The 25102-nt window shown below is 55.6% G+C and overlaps 1 protein-coding gene across 12 annotated transcripts in view; it reads left to right on the forward strand.

The window, feature by feature from the left end:
- The first annotated feature begins 1227 nt into the window (after positions 1-1227).
- GRIN1 (glutamate ionotropic receptor NMDA type subunit 1) overlaps positions 1228-25102 on the forward strand; it is a 34343-nt gene continuing 10468 nt past the window's right edge. For 8 of the 12 annotated variants that reach the window (XR_004254069.1, XM_032200445.1, XM_032200450.1 and 5 more), the window contains exons 1-18: positions 1235-1506; positions 4441-4575; positions 10398-10574; positions 14889-14951; positions 15735-15835; positions 16370-16491; positions 16944-17118; positions 18614-18758; positions 18852-18935; positions 19523-19658; positions 20412-20539; positions 20672-20836; positions 20937-21055; positions 21389-21501; positions 21946-22094; positions 22883-23040; positions 23467-23628; positions 24615-24724. Coding sequence is in view for 11 of the 12 variants with exons in the window: in XM_032200445.1 (XP_032056336.1) it covers positions 1249-1506; positions 4441-4575; positions 10398-10574; positions 14889-14951; positions 15735-15835; positions 16370-16491; positions 16944-17118; positions 18614-18758; positions 18852-18935; positions 19523-19658; positions 20412-20539; positions 20672-20836; positions 20937-21055; positions 21389-21501; positions 21946-22094; positions 22883-23040; positions 23467-23628; positions 24615-24724 (2500 nt within the window). In the remaining variant the exon portion in view is untranslated. Of the gene's footprint in view, positions 1507-4440; positions 4576-10397; positions 10575-14888; positions 14952-15734; positions 15836-16369; positions 16492-16943; positions 17119-18613; positions 18759-18851; positions 18936-19522; positions 19659-20411; positions 20540-20671; positions 20837-20936; positions 21056-21388; positions 21502-21945; positions 22095-22882; positions 23041-23466; positions 23629-24614; positions 24725-25102 lie in introns of all 12 variants that reach the window. The other 4 variants (XM_032200451.1, XM_032200455.1, XM_032200447.1 and 1 more) reach the window with 2 other exon arrangements.

A 25102-nucleotide genomic window follows, 5' to 3' on the forward strand; every position in this document is an offset into this window, starting at 1 on the left:
TGCAGGCTGCTCTCTCGGCTGGCACACAGTGGGCTGGCTGATGGCATTTGTCCCACGCAGTTACAAAGCAACACCATGTTGCTCTCTGCAGCCCCTTTGTGTTTTTTTCCAAAAGGACTAGGTTGGCAGCTCTGGAGTGCAACGTTCTGTTCTTGGAAATGGAGAGAGGTGGTCCAGGAGTGGAACACAGTCCCTTTCAGCCATGGAGATGGATTGTCCTCCAGATGTTGCCCACTAGCTGCTGTGGCTCCCTTTCCTTTGGGAGAGGCTAATGGTAGCCATAGGGCAGAGGGATGAAGAGAAACCCCAGAAGTCTCATCATCAGACAAATCTTTAAATAATAGCTCAGACGTAATGGGGTGAATTTAATGGAAAAAGTTGCCCTGTGAGGTAATGCCTGGAAGAGTGATGGCTCTGTCTGGAGGGACAGAGTAAAGCCAGGAACCAGGTGAGTGTCTGCTAAACCTCTCTGCCCCAGAGGTGCGTTGGCCAAGGGAGGGTTCTCCAACTCTAGAGTGAATACAGACCTTGATGACATTCATGTCCTGGGCTAGGAAAGTATGCCAGAGGTACTGTGTAACTAGGAGAACAAACTCAGAAGACCTCGTTTTACCCAAAATGTAGTGTGCTTATGCCTCTCAAATTAATGGGGATACCCACACCCTGAACGGACAGCCCAGCAACAAAGATGAAAAAGAAGGAGCCAGACCCCAGAAGGAACTCTCCAGCAGCAGCCCGGAGCTCAGCCCCACCGGGCTCTGGCCCCAGCACCGCACCCCACCTCCCTCCCCCAACGCAGGAGCCCTCCCGCGGGGTGCAGGAGCAGGACCCTGGCCCAGGAGTCCCCGGGGCTCCTGCAGCCCCCCCGGGGCCGGCTCCCCCCGTCTCCCCCGGGCACGCGGGTGGGACCCGGGGTCGGGGAGGGGAGCTCCCGGCACCCCGCACGGAGCGGCGCTGCCGCAGCGACCGGGCCCTGTCGGGGTCCCTCCCGCCGCCCGCGGGGGCCGGGGGCGGGCCGGGGGTGGGCGCTGCGGCAGCGCGGGGCCGCGGAGCGGGAGGAGCCGGCGGCGGGGAGCGGGGCGGCGCGGAGCGGAGCGGGCGCTTCAGCACCAGGGAGAGCGCCCCGTGCCGAGCCGAGCCGAGCCGAGCCGGGCCGGGCCGGGCCGGGCCGCATGGGGCCGAGCTGAGCGGGAGGGCGCGGGCGGCGGGGAGCGGGCGGGGGCCCGGCGGGCTCCGGGCCGGCCGTGGATGAGCACCATGCGGCTGCTGCTGCTCGCCCTACTCTTCTCCTCCTCCTTCGCCCGCGCCGGCTGCGACCCCAAGATCGTCAACATCGGCGCGGTGCTGAGCACCAAGAAGCACGAGCAGATCTTCCGCGAGGCGGTGAACCAGGCCAACAAGCGGCATGGCACCTGGAAGCTGCAGCTCAACGCCACCTCGGTCACGCACAAGCCCAACGCCATCCAGATGGCCCTCTCCGTCTGCGAGGACCTCATCTCCAGCCAGGTACCCCGGGCCGGCGTCCACCCCCCGCCCCCGCCGCCGCCGCCGGAGCCCCCCAACCCCGTCCCCAGAGGGCGCCGAGCCCCGCTGCCCCCCGCTTCCCCCCGCTGCCCCCCTCTGGCCCCCAGCCCCCTGCCCCCGCACACGCCGCAGCTCCGCGGCGTCCCCCGGCCGCCGCCGGGGGCTCGGGGCGCACAGAGCCGCGGAGCGGGGTCGTGCCCCCCCGGCCCGGGGCGCCGCTGCCCGCATTGCAGCCTTTATGTAAGCGCGGGCGGGCTGCGCGCTCCACCGCGCGGGCACACGCACGCCCCCCGGGGCACACGCGGGCTCACGCGCCCGGAGAGCGGGTGTGCAGGCACGCAGCCACCGACACGCGTGCACGCACTGCCCGCACGCACGCCCCAACACGCGTGCACACGGGCACCCGAGGCAGCACGCAGAGCCGCGGGCACGCGCTGGGTGCACGCATGGCATACACGCAGCAGGTGCGGGCATGGGGAGCACCACGCGTGCACACGCATCGTGTGCGCTCACATATGGAGTGCCCATGGGCTGTGCTGCGTGCACACACACATGCCCTGTGCACACATGCATCATTATGCAAACATGGGCACACACACAGAACATGGCATGTCTACACTCATGTCAGTGTGCCAATTCACAGACGCTGTGCCACACGCACATCCATGAGCACGCACTGCACCGGGTGCACATACACGCTTACTGTCACGCAAACACATCCCACTCCATGCATTGCAAGCACACGCGCACAAAGTACTGCCTGTACACACCCACCTGCACACACCCACGGGCCATACACTTGAAGGTCTGCGCACCGCAGCTGCACCCCCATCACACGCAGCACCACTCTTCCCCCCAACACCGCACCACACATGAAGCAGACACAAGCACACCCATTACTACACACACATGCATGAGAAACATGAGCACACTGGGGATCATAGATACACAAAGAACACACATGCAACTTGCAGCCACACTGGAGGTGCACACACACACATACATGCACACACACACTCCCCTTAAGTGTGCTCTGGGGGCTGAGCCCACCGTTCACCCCACTTGGGGTGGTGGATGGGCAGACAGGCACCTAAAAACTACCCCCATCTCAAATGCACTCATGAGCATGCAGAGCTGTGCTTAGGTGCACAGGCATGCACACAAAGTGTGTGAACACCTGCACCACAAAGACCCATGCACACGGACATGCATAAACACGGGCACGCCCCAGCACACAGAAGGGAAGTGCTGGCGGAGCAGTGCTGGCAGGGTCACAGCGCAGCTCCCCAAGGATGCAGGATGTCTGCAGACGTCCCCAGGGGTGCCAGCAGCACTGGACAGGGAGCACAGCACAGGCTGTCCCTCACCAGCAACAGGGAAAGGGCTCAGTTGGGTCCCTCCCTGGCAGGAGATTCCATTTCAGTGACCCAGCTGAGGGATGCCCATGTCCAGGCCACCTCTAAGCCTCGTCCCCAAGGCAAACCCTGCAGGCAGGGGCAGCTGCCACGCTGCAATGCAGAGGGGACTGTGGGTGCTCACATCAGGATGCTGGGGTGGCCACACCATCCCAATGGTCCAACTGCTCCTGGCCCCTCAGCCCCAGCACGGCACACAGCCGCTCCTGTCCTGGCTGGCTGGCGCTGTGTCCGAGCAGGGAGCTGCAAGGCAGGGGAGGGGCTGGGGACCCGCCCCACAAAATGGGTCCTCTTAGACAGCTGCCGTGTGGCATGGAGCAGCCCTCGCCTCCCTGCCTCTCCTCCCCATGCCTGGTGCTGCCCAAAGACCCATCCCCAAGCCCGTGTCCCACACCTGCCAGCACAACCCCCTCACCCACCCCTGGTGTTGGCTGGGCAGCAGACACCCCCTCTCCTGCCTCCCCATACCCTGTGTGTTCTTCCCAGCCCCTTTCCCATAAATCCCTCCTATTGTAGGGTCTCCAAACCCTGACCCAACTCTCTCTGCACCCTCAGCCTACTCCCCTCCAGCACCAAGCAGGATCTACCCTCATCCCACCCAGTCCCCAGGCCCTTCCCTGGACACGCTTCATCCTCCTCTCCCATCCTACCTAACCAGCCTGGGTGCACAGAACATCCGGGGGCTTGGGCAGATGTTTGGAGGAGGGAAGAGGGGCTATCTGTTCCTGGACATCAGTCCTTGCATTGATTCACCCTAGCAGGAGACCTGTCACCAGCTGGGGATATTCCTGGTGCAGTGAAAGTGCATTATTATAACGAAGGGTCCCCTAGGGATTACACAGCTCCTTTCCCCTTGGTTTGACACCGAGCACGATCTTGCTGGAGACTGAAATCCCAGCCCACTAGAACAGCAGGATGTTGCTGACATCCTCCCTCCCCATTTCGGCACAACCCCACCCCTGCACCCCATTGCCCATGCTCTGGGCAGATCCCTTGTCAGCGCCCGAGAGCCAATGCCCCCATGCCGGCTCTCTGGTTTCTCGGGGCCAGATGGCTGATCTGTGCCGTGGCTCTGTGCTCTTCCTCTGGCTCTGAGTCCCAGCTGACCACTTTGTTCATAATAGTCCTCGGAGGGAAATTACAACCGAGTATTAAATGTGTGGTTAAAGAAATCGCATTACACAGTGTGACTGTAAGGGAGATGCTTCCCTTTAATCTGTAATCCATGAAAGTTATTAGTTTAGCTGAGCAGCTCGTCACGGCGTTTCCATCAAGACACAGCCCTGAGCCGACCCGTCCCCTCTGAGCCGCGGCAGGCTCACTGCACCCCTGCACCGCGCCCTCGCTCCCAGGCGCAGTCATGGCTTTGCTGATGGTGATTACTTGAATGCTGCTGTTGTGCTAACGTGGGGCTGTTTAACGTTGCAGAAAAGGAAAATCACACTCGATGGCAGATGTGCTCCTGTGAAATAATGTTTGTGTCATGTATCCTGTCCTGCAGGTCTATGCAATATTAGTTAGTCACCCTCCTGCTCCCAACGATCACCTAACACCAACACCCGTATCATACACAGCTGGCTTCTACAGGATCCCTGTCATTGGTCTGACAACACGCATGTCTATATATTCTGATAAGGTAACTGATGCATGTTTCTAGTCTAGTACCTCATACGTATGGTGTAAATCGAGAGTGCCTCAGGAGGGTTAATGATGTTAAATACTTCCTATGTGTCTGTCTGTCCATCCATCCTCTCTGGTTAAACCCGCAGGTCCCTCCCTCTCTTGCATCCCCAGTACATCATTTTTTTGCAGCTGCCAGTGTTGACCTACATAGTGTGGGATGATTTCTGCAGCGTTTCTCTGCCAGGCTGCTGGGCTCGCTGCTCTTCAGCCAAGCCAAATGCTTGCACTTGCTCTTGCCCTGCTCGCTAGAGGCAGCCAGGGGGTCCTGGGTGCTCCCCAGGTGCGGGGGGACCTGCGGATAGGCAAGAGGTTTTATGTGATATTGGCAAAGGAGATAATAGAATTGCCTAATAAGTTATCCTGAGGCTAATTCCCCTTCCCTGGCTGTGACGAAGGCCAGGATGGATGGGGCTGTGGGCAGCCTGGGGTGGTGGGAGGGGTACCTGCTCCATTCCCTATTGGAACCAGATGGGCTTTAGGGCCCCTTCCAACACAAACCATCCCATGGCTCAGGCTGAGCAGCACTCAAGAAAGATTCAGATTCCAGTCAAACCACCCTCTGCTTTCCCCGTGGAAACACATCGATCTTGACACTGGATGTGCTCCTGCTGTGCAGGATCTGGGGCCATGCCCTGGCGTGTGCTCTGAGATGCTCTGGTGCTGCATACTCTCAGCTCACAGCCCTTCTGCAAAACCACGGCGTGGCCAGCAAGAGCAGAAGCAGCAGCTGAGCAGGGCCAGGCTGTCCAGGTGCCATCACAGCCCTGGACCAAGGCAGCCTTGTGGAGGGCTTTGTTCAGCTGCATGAGCTTAGTGCGTGACAGCAGGCCTGCTCCAAAGCACGAATCATAGGCCTTTGCTTGGAAATTTTGAATATTCACAAATGCAAATGTTCAGTGCAAAAATAGTCACTCTGCCCACATGTTAAATGAAGCCAAATTTCAGGAGAGGAGGAGCAGAAGCTCCCAGAAACCCAGCCGGCAGCGATGCTCAGCAGAAGCAGCAGCAGGGCTTGGTAAAACCACAGCAGGGTAGTCAGCAAACCAGGGCCATGGCAGTGGCAGGGCTGGGGACCTGCTGGGGTCCCTCCAGGCACTGCGGGAAGGGGAGGGGGCAGGGCAAAGGGTGATACCAGAGCTGGCTGACCAGAGGAGCAGGCAGCTGGGACGTGTAGGGGGATTTGCTTCGTGCTGATGTGGGGTGGGGGAGGGCTGGACCTGTAATGCCAGCAGATCAGCTGCCACTTCCAGAGGGTGACCTTGTGCTGAATTCTCCAGCTCACCCTGAGAGGGTGGGAGCTTCCCATGCAGACATCCCCAACCATCTTTCCCTATTTAAAAAATATTATCCGCAAAAAAAATTGCTGATAAACACCACGCGGTTCCCCTCAGAGCCAGAGGGGGGACCCATGGCGGTGGCAGGGGCGATGCACTGGGGTCACTGGGCAGGTGCAGGGCCACAGGTGCCCTCACAAGCAGGGACTGGTGCCCTTCCCTGGCACCTCTCGAGCATCCCTGCAGGGCTGGTCCCCGCTCAGCTGCCTTTCTGCAGAGAGGGGTGATGCCTGCAGGAGCTTGGGCATGGGCAAAGAATGGATGGAGAGAAGAGCAAGGAGGCTGCGCATTTGGCTGGCAGGCGCTCAGGGGCACAGAAGAGTGAAGGAAAAAGGAAAAAGGTGAAGGCATGGGAGAGGGTTGTGCAAAGCTCTGCCCACCCTGTGCAGGGCAGGCTGGTGCAGCACTGGGACATTCAGCTGCTTCCCTTTTTGGTTTCCAGTGATCAGCTTGCTATTTTGTTTTAATTCAGGAAATTATATCTTTTGGTTTAGTTTCTATGGAAACAAGCTTGCAAGATCACTTCGTGTGCATGCTCCTGATTGGTTTTGAAGGCATCAGCCAATTTTAGCTAAATTTCACAGGGGGTTGAAGTCTCAGAGTTAATTATGGTCCTCCCAAGGTTAAACTGCCTGAGAGAGGAGGCGTGGGCCTCAGCAAGACAGATTTGCCCAGTTCTTTTTGATGCTTTCGGAGCATCTCCAGTGAAGTGCAGCGCTCCACAAGCTGCAGCCAGTCCTTGGTATTGATACCTGAGGGAAGCAAGCTTTTACTGCTCCCGGTATTCAAATAACTGTTTGCTGCAGAAATGGGATTACAGCCGGCAGTCCTACTGACTGGGACATTCACATCTCCTTTATGCCTCACCCAGAAAAATGAAATGCTGTTGACACCTGGACCCTGACATTTTTCTGGAGAGGCAGTGGGGCAGGGGATCAGAGGCAGCTCTGGACTGAGACCTGCTCTGCTGCTGGAAGAGATGAAAATTGGAGCTTATGCAGGCTGCACTGGGAGAGGCACGTTAATGTCCAGCACCCAGTCCTGGTGATTGAGATGAGGTCTGCCTGTCTCTCCAGCCCGGGTCTGGGGACAGCTTTTCCCTCTGGTTTCTCATCTCACTCCATGCTCTCTCAGGGGGTTATTGCTCACTGAGAGAGGGGATTTGGTTGTTTGTTTGTTTTCTTTTTAAATTATTATTATTGTTTTTATTACTTGCCTCACTGTTAAGTGATACTCAGCAGCAACAGTGTGAATCAAGGCAAGAAGCTGCACTGCAAATGGGGACAAAACCAATTCCCCCCAACCTTGGCTGAGGTGTCAGGGTCAGGACTTGAACAAGAAGTGATGTGAGAGGCAGGAGGGGGGCTCCCAGCCTCCTCCCAGCAGCGCAGCCATCAGCAGGGGCAGCTGCAGCCAGTGACAGGCTCTGGGAGCAGCAGCCAGTGCTGCTGGCAGTGGTGGAGCCCACCCACCCCAGCCCAGCAGAGCTTTCCACAGCCTCTGACGGAAGCTGCAGGGGACCAGAGCAACCCCATTGCTCCCAAAGGACACCCCATCCGTGCATCAGAGGAGGTGAGGATGATGCATTTGCACCCGAGCTCCCCACACATCTGCCCCCACCGAAACCCCTCCCAGCACACATCCGAGCTCTTGCAGAGTTATTTCAGCTTCCTCCCACGCCTGCAGCTTCCAGGAGGGGTCTCAGCGGGGTGGGCAGGCTGAGCGGAGCAGGCAGTGCAGTAGCCCAAGACACTTCCACAAAGGCACTGGACAAGGCTTTTTAGTACCCAGCTGATTGATTTGGCATAATTGGTACCTTTCTATATTGGGATTTCTGTCAGTCTCCTTGAAATTGGCCAATGGCTCCGTTTTGGGGTGTGTTGCTGGGAACGGGACTGACCACATGATGCCCACAGGTTTTCAAAGCAGAGCATGTTGTTTCCTGGAGCCTGTAGGTAAAACGACTGTCCCAGCAATGGACAGGGAGCTGCAATGAGTCCTTAGGCTGATAGAGATAAAGAAGACAGCAACCCTTTCACTCACGGACCTGTACGTGTTCCTTATGTGAACACACGTGTAGTACCCAGTGGCCCCACGTGCAGCCACGTACACCTGCATCTCCTGAACCTCAGCTCTCTTCACATGTGCTCATGTCAACAAAGTCAGCAGCACTAAAACCCTACCATTCCTAGGGCTCTGACCCCAGCCTCGTAACCACAATCACTTCCAGTATGTTTGGGTTTCCACCAGGGTGATCCTGCTTTGAAGCCTGGATTCAGTCGCAGACGTTTTTCCCCAGAAGCAGAGCTCAGCGAGGGGGTGCAGGACTCAGCTCCCACATTTCGGCAGGGGACAGGAGGGTGCTGCAGGGAGCTGCTCCTGGGCTTGCTGCAGGCAATTCCCACGCGCCCATCCCAGCCACCCTGTGCCCGGCAGGCATAGAGGGGAGTACATGTTGTGAATCCTGCAAAATGACTTGCAAGGAGAGTTGCTGGTTGGTAATGAGTAGCGTTTTCGCTGTGTGCCCAATCTGAGGGGAAAAGCAGTGGGTAGTCAGGGTGTATGCTGTGGTAGAGGTTATCAAAGCACCAAAACATGATCCCCAATGGCCTCTGCACATCATGAGCTGGACTTGTTAACCTTCGGGAGAATTTACTCTCATTTTTCCACTGACCTTTGGGCCCTGCAGAGAAGCTCAGGAGTCCCAGGTTCTTCAAAAGCAGGGTACAAAGATGGGATTATTCATCTTGAAATCCAGACTCAGCACTTGCAATTAGCTTTTCTTCAATATCCTGCTTAAAAATGACAGTTTGGAATCCAAGAGCTGAGATACCCTCATAGCAAGCCCATGACCTTTTTGACACTGCCTCAGAAAGTAAATATGCCCGAACCTACAGCAAGTAATGGGTGCCTCTGGCCTGAGGTATGGAACTGGACCTGGAAATGCCTGGAAGTGTCCACCAAAGAGAGCTCAGATGCCATGCTTGCATGGAGACCACATTTCTTGTCGGACTTTGTCCCTCTTGGGCTTCTTCCTGATCCCATTTTTCAGTGCTGGGCTTACAGGGTGAGCTGTATTTCTCATGCTCTGCACGTGGTTGGGAATGTTTGTGCTAGTCATACAAAGCTGCACCTCTGTAGCACTTATTATGGCTCTCCTCGTTCCTTTTCTCTTTCAGTTAAAAAGCCACAGCTCTTCCCTGTCCTTCCATAATTAGGAAGTGCTTCCAGGCTTTGTTATCTTGCTGCTGCCTCCATCATTTCCATGCTTTGGGCCAGGGCAGCCAAGCAGCCCCATTGTCCCAGAGATGTCCCAGTGCATGGAGATGTGGCCGGGACAGGAGCTATGCACTGCTTTTTGTGCTTGCATGCTTTGGTTGGACTTCATCACTGTGCCGTGCATGAGGAAAAGGCACTGGCTGGTCTGCCTGCTCCTCCTGCCTGGGTCCGTGATATACACAATGCCTTTTCCCTCCCAGCCTGAGCTGCCATGGCAGAGTTAGGACATTTGTGACCCATCTGGGTCAGCTCCCTAGATGAGCAGCTCTGGACAAGCCCTGGTGGGTCCAGGGGGCCATCTCAGCCTAAAAACGGAAATACTGTGATGTACTCTTTTCTGTCCCCTCCTGCTTTTGACCTCTGCTTCCCTCCTGTGCAGAGCTGGTTTGCTGAGTTGCATCCATGCTGAGTGTAAGCACTTCCATTTTCTAATATCTGACTCTAGGGCCTTTTGGAGAAGCTGCATTTTTTGAAACCTCTCTGTCAGCTGCAGCTTTTGGTACAATTGCTCCCCAAAGAGTGCTGTAGTTAATTAGGCTGGAATTGCTATTGCTCAATCATCCAACCATAATGATGTCTTCAACCAAATCAGATAGGTTAGCTGGGGCAGGAGTCCAGCACTGACTCCTCCTGCATGTTGCTGCAGAACAAGCTGACCTAGAAACAATCCAACAGCGTATTATAAAACTGCTTTTCTGAGCTTTTCTCCTGACCAGTGCCTGCTACATACCTGCATATATAGCAGGCATCTGCAGCTGCTCCTTACCATGCTCTGAAGGCAATTTGTTTTCTTTGTGATGCCCATAGCTCTGTAATATTTTTGGACAGAGCAAAGAGCAAAGGCTATATTTGCACTGAATATTTTTGACAGTTCATTCCTGGACAGGGTTTTTTTCACCAAGCATTTATGGGCCACAAAGCAAAAACCCTCTCTCCCATGCACTGGATAGACCACAGCAAAGCATGAAATTGTAGCCAGGGTTTTCTTCTCAGCCAAAAGAAAGGAGCGCAGGAACCAGCTGAAGGTGTGCAACCCCCAGGACAACCCAAAATTGCTGCTTTGCCTCTTTGGCCTTGCGTTCTCAGCCCTGCCCGGTCCCCCAGACGCACCCTGGCAGATGACCCACACCAGTCTATGTTTAGCTCTTGTTCTTCCTTGCAGAGCATCCACCTGTCCTTTTTGCGCACGGTCCCACCATACTCTCACCAGGCCAACGTCTGGTTTGAGATGATGAGAGTCTTCAACTGGAATCACGTCATTCTGATAGTCAGCGACGACCACGAAGGTCGTGCTGCACAAAAGAAGCTGGAGACCCTCTTGGAGGAGAGAGAGTCCAAGGTCAGTTCCTGAACATTGTCTTGTAGCTTTGTTTAAGCAACAACAACAAAACTAGAAGTCTCGGGCTGTTGTATGTATGTAGATTTCTGTATGTAAAACACCTTTTCTTTCCATTGTAACATGGCTAACATGCTTAAAGCATCAACAGTGTCTGACTAGTACCTGACAGAACTTTGTACTTTATTCATTTCACTTGCTTTGCCATGGTCAAAATCTCCTACATGTAAATCAACTACAAAATGAAGGGAAGGATAACCTGGAGCTCTGCAAATGCCTCGCCCAAGAGTCCTACCTAAGGAGAGGACCAGTCACTCAGCTTAGGGAAGCACCTGCCCCACTTACAGCCACCCAGGGGCCCACCCAGACCCAGCAGTGCCAAATCAACCCAGAAAGCAGCTTCTGAATTGGCTAACTGGAGCTCATCTTAGTGGCTTAGGAGGGGCGAGGGCGGCCGGCGCATTGCTGCACAGAGGTGTAACACAACCTCTCTGTGCAGCTGTCAGCTCCAAGGTGTTAGGCTGATGCCCCTGTTCCCATCTCCATTGAAGCACATGCTAAATGCCGCTTTCCTGGCGCCTCATGCTGTCACCAGTGCGGCTGAGGCTGGCAGGAGCAGCTTTACCAAGGAGGTGTGCGGCATCTGCATGCAGGGAAGCAGGGAGGGAGGCAGGGGAGGTCCCCTGAGCCTGCTAGAAATTTGGCAGGACAGCCACAGACCTACTGCCATTGAGTAACGGGACTGAGCAAGCATTCAGGCCAAGCAGAGGAGGACAACACAGGGAGTTGGTTGTCTACAGCGGCTCAAAGGCAGACACCTACCTGGAGAGCAAGGAGCCTCCTGTCCCATGGAGCAAAGTCCCAGCACGCCCTCTCACTCTGGGCAGCACTAGGTCTTCCGGGGGAACAGAGCCTGAGCCCACCACTGGGTCTGCAGCAGTGCATCCCTTCCTGCTCCCTCCTGGCTCATGGCCACAATCTGATCTTCACTTGCCCCAGCCGTGGCCTCTTGACATTTGGCAGTCGACTGCTGAGAAGTGCTCATAGGCATCTCTCGTGCTTGGAGCTGGCATCTGAGCTGTGACCAGCCAGAGAAGCCTGCGGCTGCTCTTCCTCATCTCTTGTCAAACCACCAAAGGAAACGCTGGTGCAGAGACATGGGCTGGCACAAACTGAGCTGACCGGCAGGCTTTTGGTTTTGGCACCGGGCTCCAAGACGTTCCTCCCTTGCTGCAGCCTGGGCCATCGTGAGGCTCCAGTGTGCCACTGACCACGCTGGGATCCTCCTGCCTCCAAAGGCATCCCTGTTGGATCACGGCAGGACCATGTTCATCCCCACAGCCTCTTTCCAGCACAGTGTCTCTCACCCAGGGAGCACTGTGGTTGTTCCCGCTGTCAGTCCATCGTCCCTTATCTTTCATCTTTTGGTTTCCACCTTCTGTTTTCCTGCAGCTCCTGTGCATCCTCTCTTGCTGCTCCCTCTCACGCTTCCGCTCTACTTGCTCTGTGAAATGCTCCTGGGCACAGGGTGTATTTCTTCTTTGCTTGTCCATTGAACAGAAAAGCCACTGAGACCTTGGGTTTGAAAGGCAGGGGAGAGCAGATCTGTCCTCAGATCTGTCCTGCATTTGAGCTGAATCTATGACATCTCTTGGTATCTCCTGGCAGCTGCAGGGCTACTCTGGATGCCCTGGCCATCCCCAGAATGGAGCTTGTGCTCTGTGGTGGTACGTCATGGTGTCTTTCCTTTGGGGTCTGCCACAAGCTCTTGATTCTCTTTCCCTTGAGCTTGCTTTGGTCAAACTGTCTGGATTGTCTGGTCTGGAAGGTGGTAGCTGCTCCTCTCAGGGCTTTCCTCTCTTCCTCATTTCTTCTGCTAATTGCCCTTCTAATCACTACTGTGCCAACTCTTCATAATGTGAAGGGGTGCCCCAGCCCCCTCCCAACTTTCTCCAGGGTATCCTGAGGAGGCAACAGACAGGAGAGCTGATCTTGAACTCCTCACTGCTTGGATCACAGACCCTGAGGACCTGTAGTGAGTGAGAGGCTCACCTGGCCCTAGTATGGCTTGTCTCTGGGGTCTGCACTAGCCCTGGCTGTTCCTCAGGCATGGACATGTACTTCAAGCAGGTGCTTGGAGCCCAGCACTTGACCAACCCAGCCCTGCTCAGAACTGGCACACCCATATGCAAGTCTTGACTGAGGTGTCTGCAGTCTTCACCAGGGGCTGCTGCTTGGTCCCTGGCTGAGCAGCACAGCTCTGCTGTGCCCACTAACCACCAGCACTGATTGGGCTCAGGGAGGTACCAGATGCTGTGAAGTTCAGAGCTTGTCCAAGTCAGGGGTGGAAGGTCCCTGGGGTGCCAGCTCCCTTCTTCTGGGACGGTGGTGATCATGCAAGTGGTAATTTTTAAGCAAATGCTGGAGAACCTGGTGGAAAGTGAATTTTGAATTTGTGGGTCCCTGAGTGAAACATGGGATGAAGAGCAGGGAAGTGCTTTGGGACCACACAGAAAAAGTGAAAAGAGAGGCAACATTTCTGGTGATTGCAATAGGGATGGAGGCAGGGAGAGGCAGAGGTGATCAGGTACCATCAGGTCCAGCTGTGGTGGACCCAAGACTCCGCTTCGCTTTGCTGACCAGCTTTAGTCTAGGTGCCAGCACATCCCAGGCACATGAGGGCAACTGTGTCTGAAGGCTGCAGAATGGATGACCAAGTTTCCAGCTAAATTGATGGTGCCTGAGGGAAAGTGGGCAGTCTCTCTTCATTGGAGAGCATTCGTGCCGTCCTACTGCTGCAGCTCTGCTCTCCTCCAAGGCTGTGGAGGAGACTGGCAATTGGAGCAGACTCAAAGAAGCAGTTGCAGAAAATCCCACTGTGAATGCCATCAGAAGTGAAGGCAGAGCCTGGCTTGGAGTGGATTTTCCTCCTCAGATTCTTTTCCTTGCAAGAACCCAGCTTCTTAGAGCAGTGAAAAGTCTGCCAGACTGTGCCCATGGAGAAGAGAGGGCAGATCACACAGCTGCACAGATGGGACACCTGGCAGAGCACCTTGTCAAAGCCCGGCCCAAGAGCTCAGGAAGAAGCATACAGTTTAGTCTGGAAAGAGAGACACAGAGGTTAAACCTGGCTGCCTGAGGAACAACCTGGGAAATGGAACCCTTATGTTACGGGAGTGCAAAGGGTCAGGTTCCCAGCAGGAATCAGTTGCCATAAGATACTGCAAAATGGAGGTGGAATAGAGCCGTGTCCTGCATCCCACACAGACAGGTCAGGGATGCCCAGCTGGGTTGGGAAGGGGCCAAGAAGAAGGGGTCAGACTGTCCCACCAAGGCTGCCTGGCACTGCCCTGCAGACCCCATCAGACTGGCACTGGGAGGACCACAGGGCCTGGGGTGTCGTGTGGGGGTCTGTGTGTGCTGCTGGGGTCACAGCCCCAGGAGCTGGCACCAACAGCCTGCAGCACACTGCTGGAGGAGAAGAACCTCCAGAAGCAGGTTTCATGCCCCTGGTCCCTGGGGGCCACGCAGTGGGAGCTGCTCAGGTAGGAGGCAGGGGAGAGGCAGGCTCCCTGCTCCGCTCCCCACAGGACCAAGCACCCCAGCAGTCCCACGGGCACCCTGCCTCCAGCAGAGCCACCAAGTGCCCCCCAGCACCAGGTAAAAGCTGCAGTGTCATCCCATGATCACCATTGCTTCATACTGCCATGCTTTGAGCTAACACAGGACATAGCAAGCTTTTTTCTTTCTCTTTTGGATGACAACAGAGCTCCAAAAAGCTGCTCCCTCCTTGCAGGAGGTGAGAAGTTCCGCTGAGGCTCCTCACATGCTGCAAACTCTCTTAGGGAGAACAGGAGTGTAATGGTAATAGTAATGGTAGTGATGCTAACACTTTGATAGTAACAGTTTGTGTTTATCCAGCACTTTCCGTACACAACATTTTGTCCTTTACTTCCACAGTAATTCCATGGAATTCCTACCACTTAGGCCCTTAGAGATGCGTAGATTGTTTCTGAGCTTAAGATAAAAATTTCTTGCTGAAGAATTCCCCAGTCCCACAAGGGAAATGCAACTGCACCGCGACAGCTGTGGCACTCAGGCTTGCTCTAACCAGTACGGCTTTGCACCCTGACGCTCCCGCGAGAGCTGAGGCACTCTCTCCTGATAGTGGTTTTTGCGAGCTCCAGCGTTATAGAGACCCTTTAGCAAACAGTGGAGGAGGAGGTGGATGTTGGATTGCTTTACTACACGTCATTTTCAACTGTTTATAATATTCTTCTGTGTCTACATATTTTCTCTGTGCACATTATTCATCAGAGTAAAAAAAGGAACTATGAAAACCTCGACCAACTTTCCTATGACAACAAGCGAGGACCCAAGGTATATATGCATGGAAATGCACGCCGCCCACCAACCTAACTAGCAAATGAAAAATAGCCACAGCCACCAGAAAAGATAAAAATAAAAAAATAAAATAAAAAAGAAAAAGAGAAAGAGAAAAAAGAAAAGAGAAAGAAAGAAAAAAAAATAAAAAAGTTCCATGACTATGTTTCTTGGTAGCACGTTTTTATGTTGAGATAGTTTGGTTTGGACTTGAGAATGGAAACCTAGCCAGCTGACCCTGGAAGGATTTCTTTTTGAGACATGCATGTGAACCAGTAATTAACTTGCAAGTTTTTTTTTTTTTTTTGGAAAGTTGAACCAACCCCTTTTCCTCCCCAAAGGAAACAGTTCCTTGGTGTAAGTTGCTCACTTTTATTCCCAAAGGTTAACCCTGTGCAATATGTTTTTTTTCATTTCCCATGTTTTTGAAAAACAACACTCGTTTGAGTTTTCAATTGCATTTCAAAGCCTTTTTCTCTTTCCTGTACAATGCACGCCTCTTTTTGGGTCTTGATTGACTTCAGTTTGCATGCACAGTGCAAAAAAAAAAAAAAAAAATCAAACCAAAAAACCAAAACTTTAAAAGAGAAAGGAAGGAAGGAAAGAAAGAAAAGAAAGAAAAGAAAATAAAAGAAAAAGAAAAAAATATCTGTAACCAATCTTATTTAGCAGACTTTTGTGCAGTTTAATGAATTTTCTTGACCCTTTTCTAGATAGCATGGCTCTCACAAACAGTCCTCAGTCTCCTGCACTAACCAGTTTTGCTCACACTAACCACAGGCTGAGAAAGTGCTTCAGTTTGACCCCGGGACCAAAAATGTGACGTCGCTGCTGCTGGAGGCTAAGGAGCTGGAGGCTCGTGTCATCATCCTCTCTGCCAGGTGAGACCCGCACAGCCCTCCCTCCTCTCCCCTGCTCCAAATCCCCTGCTCCCCCTTGCAACACTGCCCAGCCCTGGAGTCCATGCAGATTTGGGGCACGCCGCTCTTTTTGAGGAGAATGGGAGAAAATCCATTTGAAACCCCACATCCCAGTTATTGCATGGGGTGCACTGCCATTCAGAGACCTTGCAGTCATGGCCACAGTGGAGGTGCCTGGATGTCCTGCAAGGCACTGGCATCTGTGGGTGCAGTGGTAGTACCAGTGATGTATCCTGAGCCCCCTGTAAAAGTGTGAGCCCTGTTGGTTTTTAAATGGTGAGTGATAAGGAACAGGCCAGATTTTTTGGGTATTGTGGGATTAGGTGATGCTGGGAAAGAGGTTCCCATTGCATCAAGCAATTACTCATTGCCCAGAAGAACCAGTGGCCAGAGGGGATCAGAGGAGGCTGCCTGGGGCTCCCAGGGGTGCAAGGCAGGGTGAAGGGGGCCATCAGCACCTGGAGCCACAGTGCTGTTCCCTTCTTCTCATTACAGCGAGGATGATGCGGCAACGGTGTACAGATCAGCAGCCATGCTCAATATGACGGGCTCCGGCTACGTGTGGCTGGTGGGAGAACGGGAGATCTCAGGCAATGCCCTGCGCTATGCCCCTGATGGTAGGCACCCACCGGAGGCACCTACCCCCTGTTGGCCAGGCCTGCTGGAGGAGCCTGCTTGGGGCTGGGATGAGTGATCCGGAGAAACACAATGTCGTGGTGGTCCTGAGTGAGTGGTGGGTCCCACACAATGCTCTCCCTTGCCCGCATGTGGAGGCAGAAGCCTGAGGGCTTTGGCCACGCTGCCCTGCCCCACATCCAGCTGGCTGGGGCCCTGCAAGATGAACACCACCTGGGAGAAAGGCTCTGTGTCCTTGTTGTCCCCTGTTCTGCTGTGGCATGCAGGTTGGTGCCAGCCCAGCACCACTGCAGCCACCTGCCCCTGCCCAGAGCTCAGACAGGCATCCAAGGGGACCTCAGCCCCATAACTGTGTGCTTGCTGTCTGCAAACCCTGCCTGTAGGAGCGACAGTGGTGCCCAGTGGGGCTGACCTGCTCCTCTACTCATGGCAGGAGTCATCGGTTTGCAGCTCATCAACGGGAAGAATGAATCAGCCCACATCAGTGACGCTGTTGCAGTGGTGGCCCAGGCTGTGCACGACCTGTTTGAAAAGGAGAACATCACCGACCCACCGCGGGGCTGCGTGGGCAACACCAACATTTGGAAAACAGGGCCCCTTTTCAAGAGGTATTTTGGGAAGGATACATTCTGCATCCCCAGGGGAAGGGTCCTTCTAGGGGAAGGAGCTGGAAAAGGTGGGAGCATGTGGAAAAGGTGCAGGAGGGAAGCATGGTCGCTTTGTGCAGAGCATCTGTCAGTACAGCAAGTGGCACAGGACTGTTTGCACTCTCCTGCATAATGCAATGTGAGAGCTACATCTGTCCTAGAAGAGTAGCCAAGACACGGGCTCAGGCTCTGGCCCCAGTTTGTCCAGGCTGTTCGGGCACCATCCTGGTGCCTGGCACTGGTTCAGTCCCTGCCACCCCATGCTGCCCTGAGCAATGCTAGGACAGCTGGGATCAGCTGGGGACAGCTCCCCAGAGGACAGCTCTGGGGACATGAAAGGATGGAAATTAATGTGGGTGGGAGAGGGGAAAATGGGGTTTTCTGCAAAATCAGGGTGGGGGGAGGTGTCTGCCAGTGCTGCAGGCGCATTTCTTGCTGGATATTTCTGGACTGCTGGCAGGGCTTGGGGACAGGAGATCTCCATGCGTGGGGCAGACTGCTCTCTGCTGTAGCAAACCCTGGTGCCATGTTTTCAGGTAGTGTGGTCTCAGCAAACCAAGGCATGTGGTGCAGGATCAGAGCATGTGTGTGTTGATCTCGCTGCTGTGGGTGGTGTGATGGGCAGATGCTGCATATGGTCCCTGGGACTTGATCTTCTTTCTTCATGGTGTTTTGTGCTGCATCTCTGCAGATGCTGGAGCCACAAGAGCCTCTTCTGCAGGCGGGATCTAGCTAAGGCAGCAGTTCCCTCCCTGTGCAGGAGGGCAGCCTGGCCCCTTGTTTCAGCAGTGGGGTCCTGTGCTGGGGGTTGCTCCCTGCAGACATAATCATGATGTCCTGCAGGATGCTCCTTCTGTACATCTGGGTCCTGTTGAGCGTGGGACCTGCAGAGTGTGAAGCTTTCTTTAGAAAAGCAGTGACACGATCTTTGGCACGAGCCATGTGATGTTGTTCTCTGTGGTGCACCACAAGAGGCCCAGTCGATTCTGTGTTTTCTCTGTCATCTTTCAAGGGCTCAGAGAGGTTGGTTCTCCCCTTGGTGGCGCATGTGCCTGCTGGGGTGTTACTGAGGTTGTGATGGGCTGCTGCTGCTGGCAGAAGCAGCAGGAACTGTGGCATGCATGCAGCTCCCAAGAGACCCCTAGAAGAAGGTCTCCTTGGGTGCTGTGGGCCAAGTCATTCCATAGGGGACTGGGACTGATCCGATGGAAAAGGGGGGACAATGACAGCAGGTAGGGTAGTGCAGCATTTGGGAAATATGGCTCCTCAGACTGCATCCACCAGGAGCAGATGCCCACCAAGCTATGAACCAGTCATAGGTGGCCTTGACTGGACTTCTGTAGGGTAATGGCCATACCAGGCAACTGAGAAAGCATTTGCCTTCTGAACCCTTCTTAGATCTCCCAGTGGCCACCACAGGTTTTCTGTGTTGGCCCCACTGTGTTTCTCTTCACAGGGTGTTGATGTCCTCCAAGTACTCAGAGGGCGTCACTGGCCGGGTAGAATTCAATGAAGATGGGGACAGGAAGTTTGCCAACTACAGCATCATGAACCTGCAGAACCGCAAACTGGTCCAGGTTGGGATTTACAACGGCAGCCACGTACGTACAGCCCTGGGCAGCCTGGGCGGGAGGGGAGTGCTAGTGTGTCTGCCCACAGGCTCACGTCTGTCTCCTTCCTCGGGCTGATCACAGGTCTTGACCAATGACCGGAAGATTATCTGGCCAGGGGGAGAAACTGAGAAACCTCAAGGCTATCAGATGTCGACCAAATTGAAGGTAACAGCACATGGCAGCAGGGGTTGTGACTTCATCCACCCCCCACTTCTGCTGCTGCCCCTGCAGCTTCCAGCACCTGCTGTCTCAGAGTGGTTACAGCAGAGCAACTCCGACAAGGTGCTGGAAGGTGCTCGGAGCTGCAGCACAACTTCCAGCTGGGGACAAACCACCAGGGTAGAACCCTTTGGTTTGGGAGGAGACAGATGGAAAGGGGATATGAGAGAGCAACAGAGAAGGGGCGGAGGGGAAGGTGGTCATTGTTCCTCATGGCTTGGGAGCCAGAAGGCACACAGCAACTGTTTGCAACAAATAGAAAAATGGGATCCTTTGACCAACATGTGGTTCAGTTCTGGAGCCCTTTGCTGCTGGACGATGCAGAGGGCAGAAGGAAATGTGTTCAAAAGGAGGTTAAACAAGCTAATGCAGGGTAGGTGGGCTGAGAGCTGCAGTGCTGGGCTCAGGAAATCCCTGAACAGCTGATGGCCAGAAGCAGGAGGTAACACTGGGAGAAGGTCCCTCTCCCCACCTGGGAGGAGATAGCTCTGGAGTGGGATGGAGACAAGTGTACACTTGTGCTTCCCCTGCAGATTGTGACGATCCACCAAGAGCCCTTTGTGTATGTGAAGCCCACGCAAGCAGATGGGACGTGCAGGGAGGAGTTCACCATCAACGGTGACCCTGTCAAAAAGGTCTTCTGCACGGGGCCCAACGAGACCATCCCAGGTAACACCATCAGGCAGGGAGCGCAGCAGCCTCTGTAGCCCACACGGCCCATGCTGTGACCCCAGCAGATGGCTTTTCCTCTGTCTCACTTCCGTGTGGGCTCCAAGGCTGTTTTGAGGGACTGCACCCCATGATTGTGTCTCCTGACAAACCCCCACTCCCTTTGCCTTGATCTGAAGCAGAAGCACCCCCGAGGCACCCGCTGCACTGGCGTTAACACCAGTCTCAAACCATTGTGCTGGGGAAAGCCTGCTTCAGGATTAGGAGTGAGCACCTGGTTGGGGGTGCGAGCCATGCAGCAGAGCCGGGCCTGCCCCAATCCCCCTGAGTGGATGCACCCCCAGTCCCTTGGCCCATCACAACATCCTCTGCACAGCTCCCCTCAGCCCTGAGCTGCATGCAGGACATGTCCAACCCAACGGGGATGTGTTGGCTTCCTCCTAGACATCCAGTCCCCTCCGTCCCCCGCTGAGGGTCAGCAGCAGCTCAGCCCACCTTCCTGCAGCATGTCCCCTTGGAGCCCCACTGTCCCCACCTTACCTCCTCCCACACTGCTCCTTCCCTCACACCCCAGGCGATGGAGGTGGTGGGAAAGGTGCCCCAGGCAGGCAGCACTATGTAACACGGTTGCACTGCACATGACGCCAAAGCCGTGCAAGTGGCCACTCTCCCCTGAGGACAAACATGGGTGCTGCAGAGGGTCCCTGGCAGAGGGCTGCCTCCACTCATCCCCCCTTTTCATCTCACGCACAGGCCGCCCCACCGTGGCACTGTGTTGTTACGGCTTCTGCATTGACCTGCTCATTCGCCTGGCGGGGGTGATGAACTTCACTTATGAGGTTCACCTGGTGGCTGATGGTAAATTTGGTACCCAAGAGCGGGTGAGTCTGGGCAGCCTGGGGTACCTCTTTGCCCGTATCTTGTGTCAGAACACGGCCAAGCCATTCGGGCAGAGCTGGCCGGTGGGGTGGGTGCTGGGGTGAGGGGCTGACCCCTCGCTGGCTCTGCGGTAGGTGAACAACAGCAACAAGAAGGAGTGGAACGGGATGATGGGCGAGCTGTTGAGCGGGCAGGCGGACATGATTGTGGCTCCCCTCACCATCAACAACGAGCGGGCACAGTACATCGAGTTCTCCAAGCCCTTCAAGTACCAGGGTCTGACCATCCTCGTGAAGAAGGTATGGGCTGGGCTGGGTGGGCTGGCTGGAGGAGATTCTGTGTGGGCAGGGTGCTGGCTCAGTGGGTGCCAACATTGTTCTTCTTTCTCCCTTGTGCTAGGAAATCCCCCGCAGCACACTGGACTCATTCATGCAGCCCTTCCAGAGCACACTTTGGCTGCTGGTGGGGCTGTCTGTGCACGTGGTGGCGGTGATGTTGTACCTCTTAGACCGATTCAGGTGAGTGTGCTGTGGGCCACCCAAGGGTGGGTCACCGAGGGAGGCAGGGGATGGGCAGGGATCTCCCAGGGCTCTCTGTGGAGTGGTACCAGCATGAGGCAGGCAGGGCTACAGGTTGGCAGTGTCAGGGACACGAGGGCTGTGCAGCCAGGCAGGGAGGCAGGGTGAAGGGCCGCCTGGGGCAGAGCGTAGTCTGTAAGGATCAGTGCTGGAGGATCAGTGCTGGAGGGCTCCCAGTGTAAGGATCAGTGCTGGAGGGCTCCCAGGGCATGGGGAAGAGTCTAGAGAACCAGGCTAAGGGACATCAGATGAGCTCTTTGTCTTGTTTACCAGCCCATTTGGCCGCTTCAAAGTGAACAGCGAGGAGGAGGAGGAAGATGCCCTAACACTCTCCTCGGCCATGTGGTTCTCCTGGGGAGTCCTACTGAACTCTGGCATCGGAGAAGGTGCGCCAAGGCAGGCAGCTGTGCTGCCCTCTGCTGCAGCCCTGGCTGGGAGAGAGCCCGTGCCCCCTCCCACATCCTTCTGTCTGTGCTCTGTCTGTGCCCATGCCCTCATCCCCTCCCCCCCCCCCCCCAAGCCTTCCCTGCAGGGGGATTTGGTGATGCTGGAGTGGCATGCTCATGGCACTGCTCATGCAGACAGTCCTGCCACCCCTCACCCTCAGTGATGGGAAGCCCTGCCTGGGCTGCTTCTATTTCCTGGGGTTATCCCTCCATCAGGGTTCAGTGAATCCTGCACAGGAGCTGAGTTTTTCTTGGTTTGGGCAATCACAGCTGTCGAACAGTGCAAAACTGCAGCTGTCATCCACCTTGTATGGGGTGTGCACAGCTTTGGTGACTAAGTCAAGCCCTTGTTGTGCCAGTCTGAGCTCTCCTCTCTCCCTCCAGGTGCTCCCCGGAGTTTCTCTGCCCGTATTCTTGGCATGGTGTGGGCTGGCTTTGCTATGATTATTGTGGCTTCCTACACTGCCAACCTGGCTGCTTTCCTGGTGTTGGACCGACCCGAGGAGAGAATTACAGGCATCAACGACCCCCGGGTAATGACCCCTTGCTTCATTTCCCCTTCTCTGCCCACCTCTGGGAAGAGACACAGATGCCTGCAGTGGGCACCTCCTGGTCCCTGTAATGTGGCTGGCAGCACCCGGAGCCTGCTTAACGTGGCTATGGGGCCGTGCCCGGGGGCTGTGCCTGGGGCTGAGCCCCTGCGGTGTGTGGGGATGGGCAGACACAGGCAGGGATCAGCAGGGAAAAACATTGTCCAGAAACAGCACGAGCCCAGCCAAACTGCCTGGCAGTTCCTGGAGAGCCTACACTAAACAACGAGGAAACGATTCATTATGGATGAGTTATAGCTAATGAAAATGTCCCTGCGGTGCAGTCAATACTCTCAGCAGATACCAGCATGCTTCATACCCATTTCCTACTCTGGCAAGGACACAGCCACAGCCTATCAATCTGGGAAGCAGGAAGGCACCCCACAGAAGTGCCAGCCCACAGCATCCCATGCCCCACTGCATCCTCTACCCACAGCACTGTCAGCCCCATGGCATCCGTGAGCCTCCTGCATCTTCAGCACTGTGATGTCCCTGTCCCATAGCATCCCCTGCCCACCACTGTGGTCTCAGAGCTTCCCTAGCTCCACAGCATCCTGAGCCCTACAGCATCCACTGCCCCATGGCACCTTCAGCTCCACTGAGGAGATCAAGGTGTTATCTGAGAAACAGGTCCCTAAAGGGGATGGAAAATCAGGAAACACAGCTCTGGGGGTGAGCTGGTTTTGTTGATGTAGGACAGAAGAAATAGAAGCCCTGCCCTTGCCTTTCAGCTGCGCAACCCCTCCGATAAGTTCATTTATGCCACGGTGAAGCAGAGCTCGGTGGACATCTACTTCCGACGGCAGGTGGAGCTGAGCACCATGTACCGGCACATGGAGAAGCACAATTACGAGAGCGCTGCTGAAGCCATCCAGGCTGTGCGGGACAAGTGAGTGGGACCAGCTCCCTGCCTGGCCATGCTGGGGTGGGCCTGGGGGGGCAGGGGCCTGGGGAAGTGAGCACAAGCCCCAGGGGAGCTGCTGCTGAAGCGCGACTGGGTGGGAACTGCACAGACCCAGCACGTGCCAGGTCTCTGGGTGGAGGGCACAAGGGCTATGTGGGACAGGTGTGTTCAATGCCCTGTCCCTGTCTTCCCTTTCTGGCCTCTGTGCCAGACTGGGTGGCTTCAAACTTCATTTCAACCCCTCATGCTCCTCAGAAATATTTCCTATCCTTTGCCAGGAGTGGGATGCTGATCCCCATGCACAGGGCTTGAGTTAGGGCCCCCTTGGGAGCCCCCTTGCTGCTCCCACAGTAGCTGCAGACAAGGTGGGCTGCCCACCCTTACCTGTGTCACACCTCTCTTGGTTTCCAGCAAGCTCCATGCCTTCATCTGGGACTCAGCGGTGCTGGAGTTCGAAGCCTCCCAGAAGTGCGACCTGGTGACGACGGGGGAGCTTTTCTTCCGCTCCGGCTTTGGGATTGGGATGCGCAAGGACAGCCCGTGGAAGCAGAATGTCTCCCTGGCCATCCTCAAGTCCGTACACGGCTCTCAGCCCCCAAACCCTGCATGTGCTAGCACGCAAGTAGCCCCACACCAGGCAGTGCCACCCCCCTCTGTGAGGACACCTCCCTGTGAGCTCAGCCAGGCCAACAGCACCGTGCTGCCTGGCTCCATCTCCCCAGGGTTATTCTCTCCACTCTATTTCTGTTAGGCAGAGATGCTTCGGGTCCCCTCCCATCTCCAAACAAGGCTCTTATATCAGCGTTAGCCTGCAGTATGGAGTGCCACAAAGCATCTGGTATCACAGATAAAAAGGGATTTCTCTGTGTTGTTTTGGAAATGCCATGTTCATTGTGGAGAGTGGAATGTGGTGATGGAGGAAAGGCAGCTGGGAACCAGCTGTGGAGGGAGGGGAAGAAGCAAGATTAATTGTAGAGGGTCAGGAGCTAGCAGGGTACTGGCCAAAAACCACCCGCAGGAACCCAGGGTAACCTAGGGAGGCCCTGGACCCCACCTTTGGGGCAGCTGTGCCAAAGAGCTGGGTGGCAGCAGGATGGGTGGGATTTGGGGCTGCAGAGCCTGGAGAGGCACTAGGAGCCCTTGGGGCCCTTCTGGGAGAAGACGGAGAGGCCCAGGTCTGCAGGTGGCCCAGGACGGCAGTGAGGTGTGGGGATGTGCCAGGAACAGGAGGCAGGGATGTGCAGGAGCCCCGTGGTGGATGTGTGCCCTGTGCCCATCCCCATCCCTGCGCTGTAACACTGGGTGGGTCCAGCCCTCACAGCAGTGATCTGCCCCCTGGCACCAAAGCTGTACATGCACACACGTGTGCACACAAACACACCCTGCCAGGCATACACATACAGTGCACACACACACACAGCACCCATAGACATGTCCATAGGCTGAGGCCAAGGGCAGAGCCCAAGGACAGTGGGCTGCAGAGAACATGAAACCAGCCCCTGTGTCCCAGATGCCTGCGCCTGGTCTCCTGTGACCGTCCTGTCTCCTTGTGCTTTCAGGTCCCATGAGAACGGCTTCATGGAGGATTTGGACAAGACTTGGGTGAGGTATCAGGAGTGTGATTCCCGTAGCAATGCCCCAGCAACACTCACCTTTGAAAATATGGCAGGTTTGTTCTGCAAACCTCTTTCTTCCTCTTCGCTGGGTAGCCTGCTTTCGCTCAAGACATTCTCCTCTCCTGAGCTCTCCTCCCGGGCCAAAGCTCTGCTTCTTCTGGGTTTGTGCTTTCCTAGCGGTGGGAGGCTGCTGTGGTGGGTTCCCACCCCACCTTGTCTGAAACAGCTCCACGAAGCTTCCTCCACCTTCCCTGGGGTGGCTTCCTCATCGGCGGGGGCAGCTGCCATGCCCATCACTCCTGTCCCTCCACTCTGGCCCAGCCACGGCTGTCGGGGTGCAATTGGTGCAGAGGGAGGGAGGGAGGCAGCATCCTGGGAAGGGGCAAGCGGTGCAGGGGTGAGCAGGAACTCTGCTGCAGGAGGGAGCTGGC

Source organism: Aythya fuligula, chromosome 19 (assembly GCF_009819795.1).
Source record: "Aythya fuligula isolate bAytFul2 chromosome 19, bAytFul2.pri, whole genome shotgun sequence".
In the NCBI taxonomy this organism is placed as follows: Eukaryota; Metazoa; Chordata; class Aves; order Anseriformes; family Anatidae; genus Aythya; species Aythya fuligula.